General features: G+C 38.5%; 2 protein-coding genes and 1 long non-coding RNA gene across 7 annotated transcripts in view; 2 read left to right on the top strand and 1 right to left on the bottom strand.

The window, feature by feature from the left end:
* Window positions 1-18,235, bottom strand: part of LOC110003401 (septin-9) — a 90,562-nt gene that overhangs the window by 37,382 nt on the left and 34,945 nt on the right. For all 5 annotated transcript variants that reach the window (XM_065964751.1, XM_065964755.1, XM_065964753.1 and 2 more), the window contains one exon: window positions 16,754-17,500. In XM_065964751.1, coding sequence (XP_065820823.1) covers window positions 16,754-17,500 — 747 coding nt within the window. The remainder of the gene's footprint in view (window positions 1-16,753; window positions 17,501-18,235) is intronic.
* On the top strand, window positions 168-5,983 carry LOC110003400 (uncharacterized). Its single transcript, XM_020658967.3, has 2 exons — window positions 168-198; window positions 3,394-5,983. Exon 2 carries the CDS (start codon window positions 3,395-3,397, stop codon window positions 4,337-4,339), a length of 945 nt encoding a protein of 314 aa, XP_020514623.2. The 5' UTR covers window positions 168-198; window position 3,394; the 3' UTR covers window positions 4,340-5,983.
* On the top strand, window positions 8,898-12,507 carry LOC109985868 (uncharacterized). The gene is made up of 2 exons (XR_002278040.3): window positions 8,898-9,575; window positions 10,833-12,507. It is a non-coding gene; the product is annotated as an uncharacterized lncRNA (long non-coding RNA).

The following is an 18,235-nucleotide window of genomic DNA, read 5'->3' on the forward strand; positions in this document are numbered from 1 at the left end:
GCAATCACTTTCACCTGAAGGGAGTACTACTTCAAGTGTTTCAAAGTTCAAGATTAAGTTTCATTCAAACTGTTATCAAACTGCTGTTAACCTCTAGACACACCTCAATTTAATTTCCATAGAAATTGTAACTAAGGGAGTTTTGTTTGCAGTCACACAAACAGAGAGCAGACGTCCCTCTGCAGCCGATCAGCGCAGGTGAGCTCTCTTTTTTAACTGATTGACAGTTTTTGATTCACCAGGAAACTAATTCACATACATGATTTACAGCAACTGACTCAAGCTTCTTTGACTTTTTCCCTACTGTTACTACAACTATTTATTTTCAAGACTGAGAGTTTCAACTATGGGAATATGTTGGACCTGCCTCGAGGATACAAGTACTACACTGTTGGAAATCTCAAAGACAACATACTGAGGCCACTTCCGGATTATGTTGTCAATCCCCCAACGTTGCCGAACGAAGAAAACAGGGACAGGATCATATTTAGTGTCTGGAATCAAAGGATCAACCAAGTGGACATCACAGAGCATTATGTAATTTCAGACAACCATGGGACTGAATATGAGCCAAATCATACCTACCACATCACAACTAACCTTTTAAGACAGATCAGAGAGTTTTCTATGGGAGGAAACTACCAGACCCTGTTGAGTCTCCGCAATCGCTTTGGAAGTAATGCTGATGTGTCCAGCATCAGAAACACATTGGGAGACCTCGCCTGCCTCGGACTGTTTTTGTGTATTGTGATGAAGAGACAGATCTACTTTCGGGAACAAAGCAGAAGACCAGAAAACAGGAACAATGATGAGTCGAATGAGAACAGCAGTCCAGTCAATAACTATGAGAACACAGGTCGAGTCAATAACTATGAGAACACAGGTCGAGTCAATAACTATGAGAACAGCGGTCGAGGCAGTAACTACACCTCAGAACCCGAAAACAACCACAAATGCATGTGGTGTTGTATCATTTTTTCGGTCCTCATTTTCATAGTGATTTGTATTGCAATTGGTGTGTACTTTTTATTCGGTTAAGATTAAGAAACAGATTTTTTTTGATTTTTTTTTACGCTCCATAAAGCTGAGACTCTTTGGGATTGAAGTCCTATAAAGCCAGACACTGAACTTTATTCAGACTAGAATAAGTGATCACTACTACCTGCTTATCCAAGACAGGAGGTGATCATTCTTTTTTATCATTAATTGGGTTTGTACAGGTGCACCGACTGAGCGACAGGTGACTGAAAAAATGAATACCAGCATGTCACGCCTTGTGAAAATCAGAAATGAGAATCAGCCAAAGAAACTGCAACCAGTGCATCTCTAATTGAATCAGTGCCACAGAGGTCAAAGGCCACAGGTTTGTATGTCAGACACTGAATACATTTGCTGTTAATGTCTTTTTCTGTTATTTTTCCTGTCTTGGAAAATTACAATAGATCAAACACAGTAAATATGTACCGTATGACCAGGTGTACATCACACAGCATTATGATAATACTCACAACCGGGTGACGCCATGGTATGATCCAAATCATACCTACCAGATCAGTAAGGACCTCTTAAGACAGATCAGAGAGTTTGCTATGAGAGGTCTCTGATTAGTCTTCGGAACCGTTTGGGAGCAACGCTGATGTGTCCACCATCAGAAACACATGGGGGACCCTCGCCTGCCTTGGACTGTTTTTGTGTATTGTGATGAAGGGACATGTCTACTTTCAGGAACAAAGCAGAAGACCAGAAAGTAGTAACAGTCATGTATCTACTGGGAACAGAGTGTCAGGCATTAAGCCCACCTCTGAATCCAGAAACAACAACCAGTGCCTGTGCGACTGTTTGCTTATTGTCCTCTTCATCATTGGTTTACTTTTTATGTTCTTCCTCAGCAACAGAGGGCAGAGGGTCTTTTGAGTTTAAGTCCAATTTAGTCAGTCGTTCAACTTCATTCAGACTAGAATCAGTGATCAGCACATCTTATTCATAAGAGGAAGTGATCAGTGGTTTATATGTCAGCATAAACTTGACCTGGTGGACTAAAGACATCCTTGGTAACATCCTTAATAAGCCAGACTCTCAACAACTAGTAGTGCCTCACCCAGTGTCAAAACTTGATCTGCATGCCAATTAAAATTATCAGATGACTCATAGGTTTCCTCATTCCTTCACAATCATTCCACTCTTAACTGCAGACAGAAATAATCTTGGCATTTCTACAAGCACATTACCTGTTAATCCTGACAAACACTTTAAGGGAGCACTATTTTCTCTGAGAAGACAATAAAACATCAGCTGTATTACAACACTTCCTGTTACACCGGGCAGTGTCTTTTTTTCTTTCAGTTCCATTTCCAGAGAAGCCGTAACTTTGGGAGTTTAACTTTTGTCACAGAGACAAAAAGAGCAGACGTCTCTCGGCAGCAGGTCGGCACAGGTGAGCTCTCATTTATTATTGACTGATTACTAGTTTTTGGTTTTCTTTCATGTCAGTGAAACACAAATCTAACATTTTATAAAGGTTGTAACTTTAACAGAAAACATTCTGTTAGAACGGTAAAACATTTTAAATAGATACAGAACAAAAGGAAACATTGTTGTAACTGGATGCTTTGTTTTCCTCGTCATTGTCACTGGGGGGATATTTTGGATTTAAAAACATTTGTATGTTTCAGTTGTTATGAAGTCCATAATGGGTAAGTATAAAAAGGTCTATAATTTCTAATTTTGCTTGTTTTAAACACATAGTTTGGTTGTTTTGAATTTTAAGATTTTAATTGTTGAATAGGTTTTTCTTATATTTTCTTGTAAATAATCAAATCGTATTTGATTTACGTTAGAAATAAAGATATCAATCAAGAAGTTGGTTATGAAATTAACAAGCAAAACATGTGGACTGACGTTTGTTTTTAAGGCAAACACTAATCTCACAATCCATCGCCTGACAATGATAAATGCCTTCTTTTACAGTCTGACTAGCTGAAGTGGGAGTTGAAAAACATTAGCTTGCGGATTGTTTACTGCACTTGCATGCTGATGTCTCCTCAAAGACATTAAATAAAGCTAAATCATTGATAGATTGCATTACAGCAGATTGCCTTTATGCTCTGGACAGTATCATATCTAATTCTAATATTTAAGTCGGCTAAATTAAATATGTTATGGTGTCAATTTGAAACTCAAAGTAAATAAACTGTTAAATCAAACAAAAACAAACTGTAAAGTAAATAAATCAAAAAACTGCTTTTGATTTGTTGAAGTCAGGTGACGAATTGAGATTTGCCCCCCTCCCCCCACTGCCTGAGGCTAATCATTTGATGCATGTCTGGTCAACACATGAATTTAAAATGTACAGAATGGATGATAACTGAAATAACTTTTCTAATGTTTTCACAGGATGATGAAGATGGCAGGAAGTGTCGAGTGTTGTTGCGTAACTCTGCTCTTTGCTCTTACCTGTGTGTCAGCTGTTCAAGTGCTGAATTCAATCAAGAATTTAAAGAAACTTGACTTTGGACCATCTGTACCTGAACACAGTCTGGTGCTGCTCTACTGGTTTGCCAACACAGTTATCATCAATCATAACAATGAAATACGGTTGACATTTGACCCAAGAAATGGAGATTACAGCTCACATCCTTATTACAACCATGAGAATTTGTTGGACCCACTGCCTCGAGCACAACACGACTACACTATTGGAAATCTCAATCAAGGCACGTCAGTTCGACTTCCATCTTATGTTGTCCATCCTCCAACTTCGTTTGCGGTAGGAAATATGGACAGGATCATAATCAGAGTCAGGGGAGATAGGATAGACCAGGTGTATCTCACACAGCATTACAGTGGTTATCACGACCATGGGACAGAATATGATCCAGCTCACACCTACCTGATCACAACGAACCTCTTAAGACAAATCAGAGAGTTTTCTATGGGAGGAAACTACCAGACCCTGTTGAGTCTCCGCAATCGCTTTGGAAGTAATGCTGATGTGTACAGCATCATAAACACATTGGGAGACCTCGCCTGCCTCGGACTGTTTTTGTGTATTGTGATGAAGAGACAGATCGACTTTCGGGAACAAAGCAGAAGACCAGAAAACAGGAACAATGATGAGTCGAATGAGAACAGCAGTCCAGTCAATAACTATGAGAACAGAGGTCAAGTCAATAACTATGAGAACACAGGTCAAGTCAATAACTATGAGAACAGAGGTCGAGTCAATAACTACACCTCAGAACCCGAAAACAACCACAGATGCAAGTTGTGTATCATTTTTTCGGTCTTCATTTTAGTAGTGATTGTTATTGTAATTGGTGCCTACGTTTTATTCGGTTAAGAAACAGATTTATTTTTGTACGCTCCATGAAGCTGAGACTCTTTGGGGTTTAAAGAGTCCATATTCTGCCCTTTTTGGGGTTTGTATATTTAATCTATGTACCTACTTTTGTACGTTCACAATAGCTAAAGTTCGAAAAAAGTGTCTGTTTTCATGTACTGCTCCTCCTTGCTCCCTCTACGCTCTGAGTCCTTCAGCTACGCTCTGTTGAGCCCACACTGTTAGACCCCACGTGGGCCAAGTCTGCTCTGATTGGTCTGCCGATCCGCTCTGTCGTTATTGGTCAGTTGCTCAACACGCTTGTCGGAAATTTCAACATGAGCTGCAGGGCTTGCCACAACGAGCCAATGGGCTTAGATCAGTGATCTCACACTGACAATGACGCACTGACAAATTTTTATCGAGGGGAGCTAAAACCGAGCGTTACATGCAGCTAATGCTACAGCTAACAGGAGGACGTAGGAGAAGCCGCGTTTCCGCGGACTTTGAATTTTTGCACATAGATGTGCCTAAACATGCACAGGACACTTGGAAAACACACTAAAGAGCATATAAAACCAGAAAAAGCATAATGTGGGACCTTTAAGTCCTATAAAGCCAGACACTGAACTTTATTCAGACTAGAATAAGTGATCACTACAACCTGCTTATCCAAGACAGGAGGTGATCATTCTTTTTTATCATTAATTGGGTTTGTACAGGTGCACCGATTGAGCGAAAGGTGACTGAAAAAATGAATACCAGCATGTCACGCCTTGTGAAAATCAGAAATGAGAATCAGCCAAAGAAACTGCAACCAGTGCATCTCTAATTGAATCAGTGCCACAGAGGTCAAAGGCCACAGGTTTTTTATGTCAGACACTGAATACATTTGCTGTTAATGTCTTTTTCTGTTATTTTTCCTGTCCTGAGAAATTACAATAGATCAAAAATAGTATATATGTACCATTAAGGACTAATTTTGTCAGAGAAAGAATCCAGTGATGGAGTTCTTGGAATTACACTGTAAAGCACACAGGGAGGCCATGTTTAATACAAATAATAACTGAGGAGGAGCATTCGGTGGATCATTTGACAGAAGGACCCAGGGTGTGATGAGGGAATGATTAAATGTACTATCAAATACCAGGAAACATATAAAGTAGTCAAATATTAACTCAGTACAAGATAATATAATGTTATGATTCTACTCCTTCTAGGCTCCACAGGATGGGCTTGAAGACAAGACAGAAATGCCAAATATAAAAACATAACTCTGGAGTGATAAAGGAAGGGGTTGTCATGGCTTCCTAAGTAATCCTCAGATAATGGAAAAGAACGTCTTCTTCATATTTTATAACAGGGATAGAATCTATGTTAGAAATATTGTCTTATGAACAAATGTTGGCTAGAATCAATGATGTAGGTGAGAACTTAGAGAGTTCATGGGGTCGCTTTCTTGCTGTTATGAACTGTTTGAATGACTGTCGCTGCTAAATGTTTCTTTACTATGTGCAACGTATCACAGGCCAGGATCATTTGTAACAAAGTGATGATATGGTTTGTTTGTGGGTCAGTGACAAATAAGGGTTGTTCAGATGACCAATTAAAAAAAACACAATTTGAAAGCATGCATCATTAATTAAAATGTGAGATTTGTATTCACGTTGGTTTTGTGTTTTTTAAAAATGAGATTTAAACTTTTTTTTTCAAAAGGTAAGACTAAATGGACCTAAAAATGTCAAGTGGTGTAACCACTGAAAAATTAAGAATATTTTATACGAGTATATGTAAGTGTACTCATGATTGTAATTACTTCATTTTAAAATAGCACAAGAAAATAGATTTTATTAGGATTATCCCTAAATTTATAAGTTATGCCTTTTTTCCAATACTGAGCGGGGCACAAAGATGAAAACACCTGTTTTCTAATTAATTTTTGGTAAATTATGTAAAAATTGTTAAAAAACATGTTATTTCACTGCAATAAAGGACTACTTTTATTCAACTTTAATTGTCCTGTACTATAATGTAATATATGTAATAATACTGGTTACACCAATTGACGCAAACCAGTTACACCAACTGACCATGCTGCTTTTACAGTCAAAGGCCATTGTTTCTTGAAGAAATTGTTGTTAGCACATTTGTCTTAAACACACAATAGCATAAAACTTAAGTAAATAGATCGGCCTTTTGGATGGGTCTCAGATCGGCAAATTGTTACTGATACCTGATCTAGCTGTCTTAGTCAGGATCGGTGCATCCTTATTTAATTCATATCTTAAGTAAATTACAACATCTGACCAAAATTAATTTCTTCAGTATTTGGAATAAACTCAAGGTACTTTTGCCCTAATCAAAGGATAACATACCCACAGGCAACACTTTACATCTCTCCTTCTTTACATCATGGCCATCACAGCACAAACAGCATTGCCACCTTCTATTAGGGGTGTAAAGGTACACGTACTCGGACCGGACCGTTTCGGTACAGGGCCTTCAGTCTGGTCCGCACGATCCGAGTATGCGCAGAACAGAAGTTCTTTAATCTGTGTTCCCACACGGACCGCAAAGCGGAGGCACACCTCAGTGTGAAGGAAGGCTGCGGCCGCTGGTATGGGACAGAGCTTTTAGTTAGTAACTTGTAAAAAAGTTCAAACATAAACTGTGCAAACTGTGCAGATTACTAGTTCCTCGAGCCCTGTCGGTTTGGAAAGTTGCATATAACCGGAATGGAGTTCTTTTTACAAACTTGCTCTTAAGTTTTGTTTTCATTTTCAGTGATGATCCCGCTCCAACAGCGCTGCTGCGTGAAAGGGGAGACACGTCTGTGTGGGAGTATAACCTGTAGCATTATAGAATGAACACCCTCCCACCCCAACAGACATCCTTTTGATAGTAATTCTGAACGGGCCAAAGCCATAACAAATGCCATAGAAGTTCTTATTTCAACAGAGGGAAATAGTAATAGTTCTGCAATGAAACTATACTGTCTCAAATGTGATTAGGTTTATTATGTGCTCAAAGGGCATTCAAAAAACTGTTGCCTTCATAAACTAAAAGGTGTCAGTGTAATTTAAAAGAAATATTTTTACATATAGGCTATATTAATTACTCCATTTCATTCTAAAATATTTTATTTCATTCATATCTTTTATTTATTGGAGACTCTTTTGGTTGAAGGATGCAGCATAAGTTTATTATTATAATTTTTTTACAATGTTTAATTTAAAATGTTAATAAAAAGTAACCTGAGCAGGTGTACAAGTCTGAACTGTCAATGCTGCCCAATGTGTAAAAGGGAAATTCTAAATATTCCTAATAAAGAAAAAAAAAAAAAGTGTTGCATCAGGTCCCTTTACTGTACCGAAACGAAGCTTCAAAACTTGAAACCGTACCGAACCAAAATTTTTGTGTACCGTTACACCCCTACCTTCTATAGTACCAGACTTTGGCAAGCAAGCTCCAGGTAGTGACATGCTGATACTACCTACCACATGGCCCCTGAAAGCACACACATCTAAAATGCAACTACTGGTGCCAATATTACAGCATACATATATTAGATCATACATGTTTAAAGGTGCACTATGTAGATTTGGTTGTGAAATTTGAAAGTTGGAGAAGTGAAACAATTCTTTGATATATTTTCTGAACTGAATACACAAACTTTATTCAAAGTAAAAAAATGGGTCCCTGGAACACTATTTGGAGATATAAAGCTACCAGGAGAGTTACGCTTTCACTGTTGCGGGCCACCATAACTTCCCCAGTAGTATTTTATTTATCGTTACAGGGACCAAATTTTCATCTGAGGACAGTTTGTGTTTAGAGTTATGATGGACATATACCACATAATTTGTAAATTTCTCCAACTTTCACATTTCTCTACCAAAACTACATAGTGCACCTTTATAAATGTACGTACATGGAACACAAATATGCAATTTGAAGCTAAACATTTATAAAATGCCAGGGCATTTTGTCCGAGACCTTTGATAATAAGGCTGTGGATGAATAACCACTTTAATCAACATAAAAAATACTGATATTTGACAAAAGTGGCCTCTAACAGAAAGGCTTGTCATAAAAGTATAATAGTGTAACCAGTTACACCATTTGACATTTCCACTTCAAATCAAATTTGACAGGCATTATCATTGAGAACTATGTAAGCACATTTCCTGGTGTGAACATTTCAAATCTAATTTTCGAAGTGAATACAAATTTTTATAATTATCATAAATTGTTAATGTTTTTCTGAGGTCATACCATTTGACATACTGGCCCCGCCCTTAAAATGTCAAATTATCTCATGTTTTAAAGAAAGTTGCTAAACATGGCGTGCAGTAGTTAGGACCATCAGGGGTTCTTCTTTGTGATATAATTTCTTGTCACATGATATGATGAATATATTAACAAAATGGCTCCTTCGATGGTGGTTACACCATGTTGACAATTTGGTACTTGACTGGGTGACACGATTTCCCTAAAATAACTATAATATTAAGAAGAACAATGATGTTCCATTACTTTTATTTATTATTGAACAGTTCTATTGTAAGATTATGCCAGACAAGTTCATAAGGGTGTTATATGAAAAGTTTAATTCTTTGGTACGAAGTTTCAACGGTTACACCACTTAGACATTTTTGCTATTGACCCTTGTCCTTTAAATAAAAAATCTTCAATGATTAAAAAGTACATAGACTGCATTTTTGAGGAGCCTTTCCTGGCTTCTAACCGCTCACACACATTCATACAATAATGTAGTGCCATGCAACACTACTGAACAGCCAATCTGTCGCACACATTCATTCACTACAGGCTGTGACTTTTTTACATATCATGCAGGTCTATACTACAACCAGTAGCTCCTCAGTCTGGAGTAAAAACTAATAGTAAAATCTGGACCTGCACTGGCTTGTTTCCATCCTTAACCAGCCCATTATGAGAAGACTCAGACCCAGATGATGCACAGATTTCCTCCTCCCTTTGAAGAATTACTCATTGAATAAATGTAAAAAAAGAAATCACTTTTTGCATTTCTACCAGCACAATGCAGGCAATCACTTTCACCTGAAGGGAGTACTACTTCAAGTGTTTCAAAGTTCAAGATTAAGTTTCATTCAAACTTCTGGTAACCGCCAGACACACCTCAATTTCATTTCCAGAGAAACTGTAACTAAGGGAGTTTTGTTTGCAGTCACACAAACACAGAGAGCAGACGTCCCTCGGCAGCCGACCAGCGCAGGTGAGCTCTCTTTTTTACTGATTGACAGTTTTTGATTCACCAGGAAACTAATTCACATACATGATTTACAGCAACTGACTCGAGCTTCTTTGACTTTTTCCCTACTGTTACTACAACTATTTGTTTGTAGAAAAAAAATAGGTCAAATTTCATACAAAATAGTTGTACATTTGGAGGATGTTCAGGTAAACTGATTAAGCTTCATATTCAATATATAATAAAATAATTCCACAGAATGCAGACCGTCTTCCATTTCTAACACAGAGGCATTAAAAATCCCTTGAAACGTCATACTAGTCTGTACTCTACGATGGTTTCTTGAACGGTTCAAACCTGCAGCTCAAATGAAGCACAAACTTTATTCTGTTTAAGAAGTTCTAAGAAACATTTAGAGTAGATAGAGAAAAGAGGAAATACTGAGACGGTGTTTCTGCAATAAATAAAGAAAAGAGGACATACAGTGACTGCTGGGTGAATTTTATTTCCCTGCTACTGACACGGGGACATATTTGGCTTTTTGAAATACTTGTAACAATAGTTATTATTATAATTACTTTAATTTAGCTTTTTTATTAAAAATGTATTTTGATTGGAGATTTTAAGCAGGGGCAGATTAAGCAAACTATTAAAGCCGGAAATCCCTGAGTCAGCCAATTGAAGATTGACCAGGTTCATAAAAGGTTTATTTAGTTTTTGTATTGGGGTGTTAATTGTGTAGAGCCTTAAGTCTTTCAAACTTTATTTTCAACAAACATGTGATATAATCACTGGGAGGTAGATACGGGGTCGTTTGTAACTTCTTCATTCTATTTTTAGGATCAGAGCACCGAATGTACAAGGATTTTTGTTTCCTCATTTCTTTGTCTTGGTAAATTGGAAATTTGGCCGTTGTGATGTGCCCCAAAACTACTACAAATGTTCACAATGTCAAGATTGTGAAAGGCTCTTATTACTTAAGTCTGCCAATTTGACTTCATTCTTAAAATAATGCCCTTTTTAATCCACTTTTGAAACAAACTCCTCTTAGGTGATTTGTTCGATCCTCCCCCAAATTACAAATGTTGTAGACACATTGCAAAGTAACAGTTATCATAATAGATGTATTATTTTCAAGACTGAGAGTTTCTAATATTTCAATATCTTTTTAAGTTCAGAATGAACAAATCATGAAATAAAAATGACTACTGTAAAGCACATGGATTTGATGTGTATGGAGCTGATGATTAGTAACAGTGATAACTTTTTAAATGTCTACAGGATGATGAAGATGGCAGGAAGAGTCACATGGTGCTGTGTAGCTCTGCTCCTTGCTCTGACCTCTGTGTCTGCTGTGCAAGTCCTCGATTCAATTGATGATTTGAAGAATATCGACTTTGGAGGATCTGTACCCCAGCACAGTCTTGTGCTGCTCTACTGGTTTGCCCACACAGTTGACATTGTTGGTAATTCAATACGGCTGACATTTGACCCAGACAATGATGAGTATGGCGCACATCATTTTGGCAACTTTGAGAATATGTTGGACCTGCCTCGAGGATACAAGTACTACACTGTTGGAAATCTCAAAGACAACATACTGAGGCCACTTCCAGATTATGTTGTCAATCCCCCAACTTTGTCGAACGAAGGAAACAGGGACAGGATCATATTTAGTGTCCGGAATCAATGGATCAACCAAGTGTACATCACACAGCATTATGGAAATTCAGACATCTATGGGACAGAATATGATCCAAATTGTACCTACCACATCACAACTAACCTTTTAAGACAGATCAGAGAATTTTCTATGGGAGGAAACTACCAGACCCTGTTGAGTCTCCACAATCGCTTTGGAAGTAATGCTGATGTGTCCAGCATCATAAACACATGGGGTAGACTTGCCTGCCTTGGACTGTTTTTGAGTATTGTGAGGCAGAGAAACGTCTACAGAGCTCAGCTACAAAGTGGAAGAACAGGAAACAGTAACATTAGTCGTCTTGGAACACATGAGTTGTCTTGGAACACAAGATCAGGCATTAACCACACCCCACATCACCCAGATGACAACCAATGCTTAATGTTTCTGCTTTTTTTGGTCTTTATCGTCTTTTTCCTTGTTGTGTGTGCACTGAGTAAATGAGTTAACCTCATTATTGAACATCGTTCCTTTAAGGTTTAGAAATAAGCTTGTTATCTTCGTATGCTCCAGAGTGCTGTCAGTCAGCCAGTCAGTCAATTTTATTCAGATTAAAACCAGTGATCAGCATATCTTTTACAATCATGTTGGGAGGTGATGAGTACATACTTTGGGTTGACTCTTATCTTTGTACAAAAGCTGAAGTCTTTAACCTCCAAGGCACTGTTTCAGACATCTGCTGTAAATATCAAATTACAGCATTTTGATGAACTTTACCTGCCTGGATAAAAATGTGCTGTAAACAACTTAAGCTTTTTTCTACCTTGAAATAATATAAAAGATTAAAAAAACAGTAACTTCATTCATATAGAGCCTTTCTAACATTACCACTTCAAGTGCCTTTATAATACATGTTTTACTTACCCTTTTACACACATAATCTTACACATGCAAAGCTTTTGATCAGTTAATCATTCACAGCAGGTTATTCCTTCAGGGCCAGTTTTCTATTCTGTTTGTTGATCATTTTTTTAACGTTTGTCTTGTTGGCCATTTTGCCTTTATTTGATAGGACAGTGAAAATCTGGGAGAGAACATGGAGGAAACAGTGGGATGACACGCAGCAAAGGGCCAAGTGTTGGAGACCAACATGGGGCCGTTGCAGCGAAGATGCCTCTGTGAAGGCTTTATAGAGTGCTCATTTACGGTCTGTTTTTTTTTTGCTTTTGGTAAAAGGATTGTAATTTCTAATGGTTTTATATTTTTTCTGTAGGGTGAAAATGATGTTGAATAAAGTATGATTTACCAGTGATACTCCTAGCAATGTCTTATTCAGCTTAAGATGTGTAAGAAATATAAAAAAGGTGTGTCTGTTGTTTTTAACAGTATCTATGCCACTTGAAAAACAGCTTATCTGCGTGACTGCTTTATCCCTTGTGACATTCACAAGTGCTTGTTTGTAGATAAGTTACAGACAGTCCTATCAAAAGGCCTTTATGTTTGTGTGAAAGAGATTAATTATGTTTGAATGCGGGAAAAACGAGGTTAGCACTCAGCAGGCCAGCACAAGACCCAACATATCATCAGATAATGAGTCACCATTCAAAACTGCTGCAGACTCAGCTTTATGAAAATGTTGATCAAAGATTTCTCTCAACACTGTTGGAGTTCAGAGCTACTCTTAATGACAAACAGGCCCAGCAGTTGGTTCGGTCTGTGGAAAAAGAAGACTAAATACTGATGGATTCGATCATTTATTAAAACCATCTCATCAACAGCTGTAGTTCAATGTAAGTAAGGATGGTACTCTAAGAAACACATTATTCCTGCCTTATAATATGATAATTAAGTAAAACTTTGCATTTATTGTTAACCAGTGTACTCTGTCATTATGGGAAACAATCAGAAACACAACACATCTCTAAATTTGATCGGTTTAATTCTGCTTAGAAGACTGAGTTTAATTGTGCACAGGAGCGTTTTTGATTTAGTTTTCTGGATTTAGTTTGTATGCAGCCAAAGCAGCTCTTCATCCTGTTCTCTGTGTCCTTCAGCTCTGCCCTCCATCACACCTACAGCTCTGACACAGCCATGATACACCAGACTGTTTTCATTCACAGGTTGGCAAACACTGATGCTTCGTAACTACGATTTAGCACCTCATAAAGATGCACGTTGCATCCTTTGCTGTCTGCTACAGACAGAAATGTCAACTGGTTGCTACATTTTTTTAAATTATGAACTTGCAGGTAAGTAGCTTCTAGTATTGGTCCAAAGTTTAAAATTTGGGTATGTTAAAACCTCTGAACAGCAGCCATGTAATTCAAGGTCAACGTATGTAACAGAAAACAAAGATGAGTAGTTTACAGAATGAATCAATGTGTTTGCCTGTAAACATGAGATCACATCCTGTTGAATCAGCTGCTGTTGATACAGCTGCTCATCATTATAGCAGGTAAATGTACCGAAGCGAAACATGTCATTACAGCACCTTGTTCTTGACAACATCCGCCACAAAACCAACCAGATAGCATGTTCATCATCACAAACTCTCCCCCCCGAGGGAGACACTCTTAACCCTGTCATCTGTGAGAGGAGGACTGTGTACAATAAACACTTCAAACAGACACTTTGAGCCCAAAGGCAGGTACGCAGATCCAGTTCATTATAACATAAGGCAGGAAGCTAAACTCCAACAGGCCAAATGGGCTACACATAATCGCCAATGTCCTGCTGGAAACACTGCAGAAACAAGCTGCATCAGAAGAAAACAACATATGATATCAACTGAAAACACTGCCAGTTTTCCAGTCAGAAAAAATACCTAAATATTTATGTAAAAATTAAAAAAGAAAAAGAAGAATTTGCCTGAATCAGTGCTGTGTACTTGTTGAGGAAATGGAAAGTAAACTGTAGTTTCGGGCATGTTGACAAAGCCGTGTTGTCTGTCCGATTAGTTTCACTCCCAAACGACTCAAAGGTTAAAGGGAGGTTTTCTCTTCAGGTTTTTTTCCCTGTGAAGTCTTTTTACAGGAACTCGCTCTCTTTTTGCACCCTCTATTTCCCCCCCCCCTTCTCTTTCTTTATGTCCTATCTGCTCCTCTCTTCTTCCTCAACTTCATTCTAGCTGAGCCTCCCTCCCTGCACATGCATGACTGAGTAGGAGGGTTGTAATCCGAGCCAAATGTGGCAGAGAGTGAGACTGAATCCTTTCACTTTTTCTTGCTTAGTTCCCCTCTACTGACACAAGAAAACATCTCAGATATTCAGCATGCATTACATATTATCTGACTGATTCACCAATGTTAAAACTATAGAGCAAACATATCTTCAAGAAGACACAGATATGAAACCAAATCCATGGTTGTGCAGAGGATAGAGAGACACACAGACAGGCAACACGCAGCATAAAAAGTGGAAATTGGAGGGTTTCTATTTTTATGCAGAATGTTTTATGACCTCCAGATTTGGAATGTATCACCTCCCAGCCGCCTACGCCTGGATACTTCTCAGCCAGAGAGAGGAACCAGTGAGCACAGCTGCCTCTAGATAATGGAGCTACACACACACAAGCACACTTACATGGATTGGACACACATTGAGACGCATTTACACTATAAAGATGAGCCAGTCTTATGGGATAAGTGTTATCAAGGGAAACTGTAACAACAACCTGCAAGACAGGAGATATTTTAAAGCAACGGCATAAAACCCAGCACAAATATACCATGTATTTTCCCATCATAGCAAGGACCGGTTTCAAGCTAAAAACTGTGTAGAAACTTAGTTTTGAATGATCATATTTAAGTATAAAGAATGACACTGAAAAACACACATTTCCAAATGGAGTTAGATTAAAGCCAAACAACAATTAATGATTTCACATTACTTCACTATTACTTCAACTTGTAAAATATGGCATTTGACCTCAGGATGGCGCTAAAATAAAGTCCATGAGGTACCTTATATATTAAATTTCATGTTTTTAAAGATGAGGAATACCCAAAGTTTCTGAGATATCTTGCTGTGTATGTGAATTTTTGTGGGAAAGACAGGTTTTTATTGATTATTTATTGATTCAAACATGTTAGTTTTCCTTGTGTTTCAGTTGCATCTTAATAAGAACTGATTTAATTTGAACTACCAAATTAAACAAGTATGTATGACAGGCATATAAAAACTGCTAACCGCAAAAGCCTTATTTGCATTTTACAACGTGGCTGATTGAAGTTCAAGTGTGCAGGTCTAACCAGCTGATTTCCTGTGTGACTTGTTTTTTTAACTGCTGTGCTGGGATCAGCCCTGGGATTCTCATCATCACACTCGCTGACCTACATACACAGTTTGTCTAGACTGATCAGCTTTAAGCATGGACTTATGTTATGCTCTAGAAGGTTGTTATTTTTACCTCAAAGCTTCCTCCTAATTTGAATCAACAGAAATCCTCAAGTATTTCCCAAATACATAATCTAATTTGTGACTAACTGAATTACAAAGCTCAACATGAAATCAAACTGGTTGTCTGTAGTTTTGTCTTTTTACATACAAACATAGGCCTGCATCTTAAACTGCCTCAACAAGGCCCTGTTAGTGTTTTAACAAGATGACGTTGAAATAAAACATGTCGCAAACATTGAAAAAAAAGCAGGGACATTAAAAGAGGAACAATCGGATGATTTCCTCACAGTTTAGCTAATTAAAACTGACGAAAGTTGATTTGGAAAGACACCAGTGAAATCAGTTACAACCACAACAAGAACAATCAAGTGGCACTACATATAAAACACACAGCTTTAGGAAAAATACAAAACAACAAGTTATGGGACAAACTTTCCATCCGGAGGCAACAGAGATTAAAAGATTTCTTTCTTAGGCATGGTTTCATACTAAGCAACCTAAAATAAAAAGGTACATGAAAAAGGTCAAAGCAGACTAAATAATATACTCTGTTCAGTTACAAAACACTCCCAAGCTTCTTTGGTGGCATTGCTTTTTTTGGAAATATTCTCTTTAATTATCACTCTGAAGTTAATAGGCTGCTTAGTTTTTGCAACAATTAAATTAAAACAAACCGCACTTATATGAACAAGATGACTGTTTTTAGACTTAAAAAAAGGCTGTAATGATCAGTAATAGTGTAAACATTAAGATGCTAACCTGTGTGTGGTACTATAAAATGTTTATTTTGGTTAAAGCAGTAAACATTTGTGCGGATAATTACAGACAACCTTTATTTTCAGAGCGTCTTCCATGATGATTAAAACATGGCTTAACACGTGCTCATTCAGTCAGCATCATTGTAAAAGTGCTGTTTGAGGGTTAGACAACCCACCCCAAGCAGTGGTTTTAAATGGCATTTTTATGTTGTGGACCCTTCAGGCAAAGGCGAAAAACAGAGTAGAAGACGTGCATAAGGAGAGGGTGTATGGAGCAGTTAGAGAGAGGCCCAAAAATTGTAAAAGGCGAAAACACCTCCCTGAGCAATCCACTTTTTTTTTCTTTTTTTTTTACACACACAACGCGTTTGTTAGAAAACCAGGTGAGCTGAGCAGGTACTCACGGTCTGTTGGTCTGGCTGTGGGCGTCTCTGTGACAGGAGACTGCACTCTCTCCACCCGAGGCTCCACCAGGGACGGCAGAGGTGCACTGGGTGCAGGAGGCGGATGGTTGTTGTTCTCCACTGGACCGCCGTGCACCAAACCATCTGGCTGTTTGAAGACGGGCATCTCTGGCCTCCTCAGGGCCCCTTCGACTGGGCTGATGGCAGGGGACTGGGGATCTAATCTTCTCTGAGGTGGCTCGGGGATCCTTGAGACTGGGGCTGAGGACAGCTGGGTGTCCATCCTCCTGGGAGGGGCAGGGGCCTCACTGGACCGTGTCATGCTGAGCTCTGCCCTCCTGTTTGTTGAGAAGGAGTTGGAGGAGGTGTCCAGAGGAGTACTCCGACTGCTCAAACTGACCTCAGGCCGCTTGAGGCCGAAGCGAGCGATGCCTGCGCTCGGGGAGTTGTCAACCTGCTTCGAGGAGACCTCAATGGAGATTTCAGTGCGGCGGGCAGAGGCTGCCTCAGGGTTACGAGCCCCTGATAACTCAATTCGCCTCATGCCGGTCTTTGGAGAGCGTGGATTGGAGTCAGTGGGAGAAGATCTGGAAGAGGAGTAGTCAGAGCTGCGGGAGCTTAGGTCATAGCTCCGCTGACTGGAAGCGGAAGAGGTGGAAGAGCGGAGAGGGTTGGTGGTCCGACGAGACAGGGGCGAGGGATGTGTGGATGAATCTGTCTCCTCAACCTCAAACGACCTTTTCAGCGCTGGAAAACAAAACAACTGTGATTAGACATGAAACAACAAAATCTATTTGCTATATCTAATTGAACTCAAAGAATTTTGCACATATATTTCTCTTGACAATCAAATCATCTCATTATTTCTGCAAATCAAGAGCAAAGAAAGACATAATCAACAAATCCAAGATAATGAGGGCAAAAGCTGTAATGATTAGGACTCTTGACTCCTGGCATATCTACAAAATTGAAGTTTCAGCAACACAAGTGACTCTGCATGATCAAGTTAGTGCTATCATTTAGTCAAAGAAAGAAGAAACTGTGTTCGCAGACAGAATGACAGCCACAGAGTTTGAAATGTTAGAGTATCATTTATCAAAGGTTATTTTGCAAAATAGGAGAAAGAATATTGCAAAGTGTTAACCAAAAGATGTAGTAACTATCAGGACAACTACCTTTTATTTAGTGCTTGCAGTGTAAAGATAATTTAAGTGTCATAAAATATTCTGATAGATTATCAATAAACAAAACCCTGGTGCAGCAACAGGATTTTCTTGGATTCCTCTAAAAGCTGTTAAAACTGTGTTAAAACATTTTACCCCAAAAGTAGAAATTATAACCATGAACTTGATTTAACTAACCAAAGATTAATTTGTTGACAACTTGTTTGTTGTGTGACAGGAGAGAGAGAAAAAACAACCGCACATGTGGAGCAGTTAGCATAACATGGAGAAATGTACTGTTAGCATGACAAAAGTTATG

Source organism: Labrus bergylta, chromosome 16 (assembly GCF_963930695.1).
Source record: "Labrus bergylta chromosome 16, fLabBer1.1, whole genome shotgun sequence".
Taxonomy (NCBI): domain Eukaryota; kingdom Metazoa; phylum Chordata; class Actinopteri; order Labriformes; family Labridae; genus Labrus; species Labrus bergylta.